Source organism: Neopelma chrysocephalum, unplaced genomic scaffold (genome assembly GCF_003984885.1).
Source record: "Neopelma chrysocephalum unplaced genomic scaffold, ASM398488v2 Primary Assembly neopelma1_44, whole genome shotgun sequence".
NCBI classification, from domain to species: Eukaryota; Metazoa; Chordata; class Aves; order Passeriformes; family Pipridae; genus Neopelma; species Neopelma chrysocephalum.
Window position 1 is genome coordinate 3,106,870 of NW_020897703.1, and position 6,026 is coordinate 3,112,895.

Sequence of the window (6,026 nt, forward strand, 5' to 3'; positions counted from 1 at the left end):
GTCTTGTACAATATGAAGGGAGATTTTATGCCACATCCATTTTTGTCTAAGCAACATGACTTAAGTACAGAAGAGAGGGCAATGGCAGGAAGGCCCATCTTGAAGGAGGAAACAAAAAGCCTGACAACTTCTTTTTGAAGTTGCTTAGTTATTTGAGGGTGTGTGCTTTAGCATTCACTTCTGCTTTACAGTATAGTGAGATAACTGGATGCAATAGATAATAGTAAATACAACATTAATCTAAGTTTTCACTATAGTATTTTTCAAAATTTGTTTAGCTGGCTAACTGAATTTATGTTAGTTCTCAAGTTTGTCGTGTAGAACATGTCTTGTGAACTAGTAAACATCTTCAGCTGATGCTGGAAGTGAATGATGCCAACAGGAAATAAAATCTTTAGAAACACAAAGCATCTTGCAAAAGTGGACTCCAAAAGCAAAAGATGGCAAACATGACCAGGAGACTGACTGTGCATGGCTCCATTGTAGAAATGTCATGAACTGACCAGTAAGGTATGTTTAGAGTTACATTTAGGTTTTTGGGATTCAGAGCATTTCTCAGCAGAAAAGAATGACCTTTAAACAGTGAGTGCTTAATGCCTGCTTTCTCGTAGCCCCAGGCTAATGTGCTGAAAAGTGGTACTTTAAAACTCTTGGGGTTTTGTTTTTGTTTTTCCTTTCCACAGGGAGAAGCAGTACGTTTAGCTCGGCAGCTGCCCTTACATTTGTCAAAAGAAGATGTACAAAACACAATTTACAGGATGAAGCAACAGCTTGGAAAGGAAAATAAAGGCTGTGTTCATGGTCGTCCTTTCTTTCATCACTTAACAGATATTCCAGAAGTTGACAAGCACAACTCCATGGAAATTACTTAGTAAATGGAACATTTTGTTTGGAGTCATACTTCTCTTGCTTAATTTTTATCATTACTCTGTAATTTCAGTATGTTGTGTGCAAAGGTTTTGTTATAATGACTTTTCATTGTCGTATGTTCACCTCCTAGAGACTTCTTTTATTTAAGTGCTACTTGTAAATTGGAAATAAATACTGTGGAGAAACTACTCATCACTGTTTTTAAAAAGAATTTATTAAAGAAATGTTCTCAACTGGTTTCATCCTTTTCTTATCACTGCAGGTTTAGAAAATACCAGTATGTCAAAATTTTTTAGATGTGAAGTGGTTAGAAGTTGCTTTCAACAGAGCATGGCAAAGTTTGCTGTACTAAGGGCATCAGATGTTAATTTTCAAAGGAATTCCGGATAGCTGTAAGTATTTAAATATGGCATTGGAATATGCAGTTATTATAGTTAGACATCTATGGTGTTGTATTTCTATTTGGAAATTCTTAGCTCTTGTAAATAAGTATTGAAGTCCTAGAGTCCAAGCTCCAAAAATTATACACTTAAAAAATGATTCTTAACAGTATAGTACTCTTTAAAAACTTTAGATCAGCAAAAACTGGCCAGTGACCTGAAAGGATCAGAGTCACAGGAGCCCAGGTTAGCACTGAAATCAGATGGCCATGGGTGTATGTTGGTTCAGTGAGATACACCACACAAACTGCTTGGGGGTGGGAAACATAAACTGTCCTCACTCGGGGAGAATGTGGCATAACCAGGGCATAGTCTGCTAGAGAGATACTGATTGTGGGAAACTGGTTCAGAACACAATATTTACTCCTCTATTTTAAGTAGGAGCCTACTTCCATAAAGCTTCTCTGTTAGGCCTTCTGTGTACAGCAGATGCAGTGTCTCTGGAAGAGTATGTTTCAAAAGTTTCAGGAAAGCTCACCTGAAAATTCCTGTCCATCCCCAGCTTTTCAGTCGTTAGCATATCTTGGCACTGTGAAAATGTGGTGTTTCTGTGGCTGCTGGGTGAGTGGTTGAAGGTTGCTGAAAGGCCTGAGTGCAAGCTGCTTTGTGGACAGGAGTATGGGACCAGACAAGCAAATGTACAGTCTGAAAATGTAAGTCACTGATGTATTGCTCTTTATCAAAGAGTGGTGAACTGGTGAACTAAGAAATCACGTCACAGCAATACCTGACAACATAAAAAAAAGGTAATGATTGTCTTTTTAGCAGGGCCTGTTGCAATAGGACAAGGGGTAATGGTTTTAAATGGAAGGAGAGTTGATATAGATTAGATATAAGAAAGTAGTTTTTTACAGTGATGGTGGTGAAACACTGGAAGAGATTGCCCAGAGAGGTGGTGGATGCCCCATCCCTGGAAATATTCAAGGCCAGGTTGGATGGGGCTCTGAGCAAACTGATCTAGTTGAAGATGTTCCTGCTCACTTCAGGGGGGGTGGATTAGGTGACCTTTAAAAAGTCCAGCTCAAACTATTCTGTGATTCTATGATTATGTCTTTATGCCATTAAAGTAGGTTTATCCTTTTCATAAAGAGCAAGGGCACAAGGAGGATATCTTTCCAAGCTCAACAGTGAGCAAGGCACAAGATGAGAATGTCACTGACAAACTGGACACTTGTTGCCTGTAAATGTCACTCAGTGCAGAAGATGTGAATTTTTAGAATCGAAGTGAGAAGGTGGATGGAGATAGAGGAAGGAGACATGACTCTTGGCTCCGATGGGGAAACAGGATCCCAGCCGTGCAGTGGATACAGAAGGTTATAGTTTGTTTATTTTTATTCTTGTTGGAATATAAACTGTGAGAGTTTAGAGAGTAGCCATTACAGTGAGAAAAGCTAAAGGCAAGCTGGAGAAGTGAAATTTATCTCTAGTCTAATTTTGCTGGAACTTAAAAGAATATGTGCACCAATTCTAGTCAGTTGGGAATATAACATGTAGTATTTAACGAGAATAATAATTGCTGGTTCTTTTCCAAAAGATAGGTAAGATAGATGTATCCTAATTATACTGAAGCAAATGCTAGTATCTTTAATAACACTTGAGTCTACATCAAGTGCCTTCGTGTAATGATAGCATCACAGAGGACAAGTTGTTTTAACAGGTGTTCAAGCCATACATTGAGGACAAAGTGATTGGGAAATGAGTATTCACAGGTGCCACGGTGGGTTTAGTTGCTATGAAATCAAATTAGCATCAGGAGTTTCAGTGGGTACAGGTGTACCAGGTTAGGAAATTGGGAGGTGAGTCTTCCCTACCTTCCTTCTTTCCTGGGTGTGTTTGCTGTCCTTCACCTCAAGAGAGTTGCTGTGAATTTCTCCCTTAGGTAGGTGTACATACAGTTTGTTTCTGTCTCTGTGGGATCTGATGGGTTGTTGTGTGGCTGGGTACCAGCAGTGAGTGCTGTAGCACGGCTTGGGAGTGGTAAGTTGGGGTGTCTTCCCCACCACAGTGCATGTGGTTGGGAGTGCAAGCTGAAATTGTGAGTTAAACAGGTACTCTGCTGATGGGAGATGGCTTTAGAGATGGTAGGTCTCTCCTTCCTTTATCCAGTGTGGACAAAAAGAAATGTTACTTTCTGTTTCCAGAGGTGCTCTCACTGATACCTCTACTGATGCATCTGTTTTATGTTCCTTGTTTAAACAACAAGTACCCCAGTTCCAGGTTTACAAGCTTAAGGTAAGTGGTGCACCTGCTGTAACATTTCTCAAAAGAAAGGCACATCAACTTACTGCCACTGAATCAGCACGGGGTGCTACTGGGATGTGTCATTAAGTGGTGAACGCCACGAGGCTCCCAGGGGAGCGCACAGAGGCTGCCTGTCCCTGCAGACATACAGTCAATCTGTCCCCAGCTCCGTGGGCTGTCTGAAAGGAAGAGGAAAACCTGAAATGTGCAATGCTCAGTGGACTGGATTGTTGTGGTGGTTGACCTTTTTCCTAAGAGGAAGGAGCAGCAGGGTAGGACGTGGTGGGTGCGTGTCCCAGCGATGAGTGAGTGGCAGCCACCTCGTTGTCCCCCAGGCTGTTCCCCCACGCAGCTGCTTCCCCGCGAGGGGCCGGGCCGGGGCATTTCAGGGACTTCTCGTATTTGCGCTGCCCTCTGCTGGCATTTCAGCTTTGTACGATTTTGTACTAAAATGAGGGTAGGCAGGTCTGAGTCTGACCATAGATGAGCATCCTTCCTTCCTCCCTTTGCGTCACCAGCAGGCCAAAGTGTTATTATTTACGATGCTTCTCATGGAAGCGTGTTCGCTTTCCTGAAATATTCCTACCGCAGGTAGCAGTGTTCCCTAGGGGAGAATCGGGAGCTTTCCAACTAAAGCATGATCTCATTATAAAACTTACAAAACCTTTTGGTTGTGTGTAGCTTTGCATTTTTCAGAGGGTTGATTGTATGGCAGGTTCAGTTCTGGTGGTGCGTTTGCAGCTCTGGTGTCTGCCCCGCCTAAAGTCTGAAAAGTTGCATATTATTTTCATGGGAAACCATTGAATATCAATTTTGTTTAAAAATACAGGAAATTCTCATTGAAAAAAAATATTTTTCTTTGAGTACAAATACGAGTATAAACATGAAATAGAGGTAGCACCTTTTATGTTTCTTTTCTGAGTGTAGTAGGAATCTAAATAATAAAGTTTCTGTTTCAGTTAAGAAGTGGTGTGTGTAAAGGGATTTGGAGTATTTGTTTGTTTGTTTTTTCCCTTTAGTATGAATAGTAGCAGTTCAGAAAATAATAATAAAACCAGAGAAATATTTAACATATTTCAGGAGTACTTAGCAGTCACTGACAACACTAAAATCTATATGATGTAATTTTTGATATGCTAAAATAGATTCTTCTTTATTTCCATATTCTGGTATGGGCTATATAAAATATCTAGCAATAGCATCAATACTCATAAGCAAAACTCTCTTTAGTTATAAAAGAACACATTTCTTGATCTCAAGAGATCACTGCTTTTTTTTTTCCTACAAACATTCTGTTATTACTTTTGTGAAAATAAGCATCAACAAGCAAGTTTTTAGGTTTTTGAAAGGGTTATAATATTTGGTCTTCAGTGTTTGTTTTGTCTTCTGTAAAGCAGGTCAGGTTTTTGTTTTGTAATGGCATTTGGTTTCTTTTGTTAAATGAACTTATAGTTCTGATTTAATTATTTGGCTGCAGTAGCAATATGGAACTCTTGAGAGTTTTGTTTGTTTTGTACCCAGCATTTTAACAGGCTGGGTTAGCAATTCCAAAAAACCTAAGATACGTCCATTTAATTTTGCAAATGGAAAGCTACCAGAACTTGCTTTTATTCCCCCCCCATAAGTATGGAGTATCATATCTGAAATTATGGAGAGTATAAATGTGGAAATGTTAAATCTTTTGTTAATGGCTTCGAATTAAGCACACATTGTTGCAGATGATTTGGAGGACTTATTTAAAGTAAATATACAATTTCAAGCTCAATTATCATTCATAGTTTAACTGAACATAGTGAGATATTAGGTCTGTGAATTTGATACAGTGTTGCTTCGTAATTATGATGCTTTTTTACAGTAAATTTGATATAGAACAGTTGCTAAAGGAAAGCTGCTGAATAGTGTGACCAACCGTTTTATGGGACACATCTGGTGCATTAGTTCAGGATGTGCAGTGCAGGAGAACAGAGCCTTTTGCCCAGAGTGAGAAGGAAGCTAACTCCACATGTATACGTTTTGTGGACATGCAGAGAGGTTGAACAATTATGAGTTAATTGTGTAAGCTAATAGGAGGGGTGTTTGTAATGTCATTTCAGAATAGCTAAGGAGGAAACGGACGAGAATTATTGTTTTAAAATCTCAAATGAACGGTTTACACCTGTTAATGTTACATTTAGAACAGCTGTTTCTTTTATTATCAGTAAACAGATGCAGAAAGTAATGGAATGTTTTAAAGCAATATGTTAATCCCGTCTTCCACTACCTAACATTTCCCAATATCATGATTAACTGTAATGCTGCTGTCATCTGCAGTTAAAGATTATTTACTTATTATTTTAATCACATTTTTATCTGAAGTCATAAATGTTTATCCCAAGTTATTGTAATCTTTCATCAACCCAGGCTAAGTCTTTTTGCACATCAGTAATTTTATTGATTATTTCATTGGACTGAATTACTCAGCAAAGCAACCCCCAA

At 39.0% G+C, this 6,026-nt stretch overlaps 1 protein-coding gene across 7 annotated transcripts in view; it reads left to right on the forward strand.

The window, feature by feature from the left end:
* The window catches only part of PMS1 (PMS1 homolog 1, mismatch repair system component), a 45,057-nt gene extending 43,950 nt beyond the window's left edge, over positions 1 to 1,107 (forward strand). For all 7 annotated transcript variants that reach the window (XM_027678100.1, XM_027678099.1, XM_027678096.1 and 4 more), the window contains one exon: positions 684 to 1,107. In XM_027678100.1, coding sequence (XP_027533901.1) covers positions 684 to 872 — 189 coding nt within the window. In that variant the 3' untranslated portion in view covers positions 873 to 1,107. The remainder of the gene's footprint in view (positions 1 to 683) is intronic.
* The last annotated feature ends 4,919 nt before the right edge of the window (positions 1,108 to 6,026 follow it).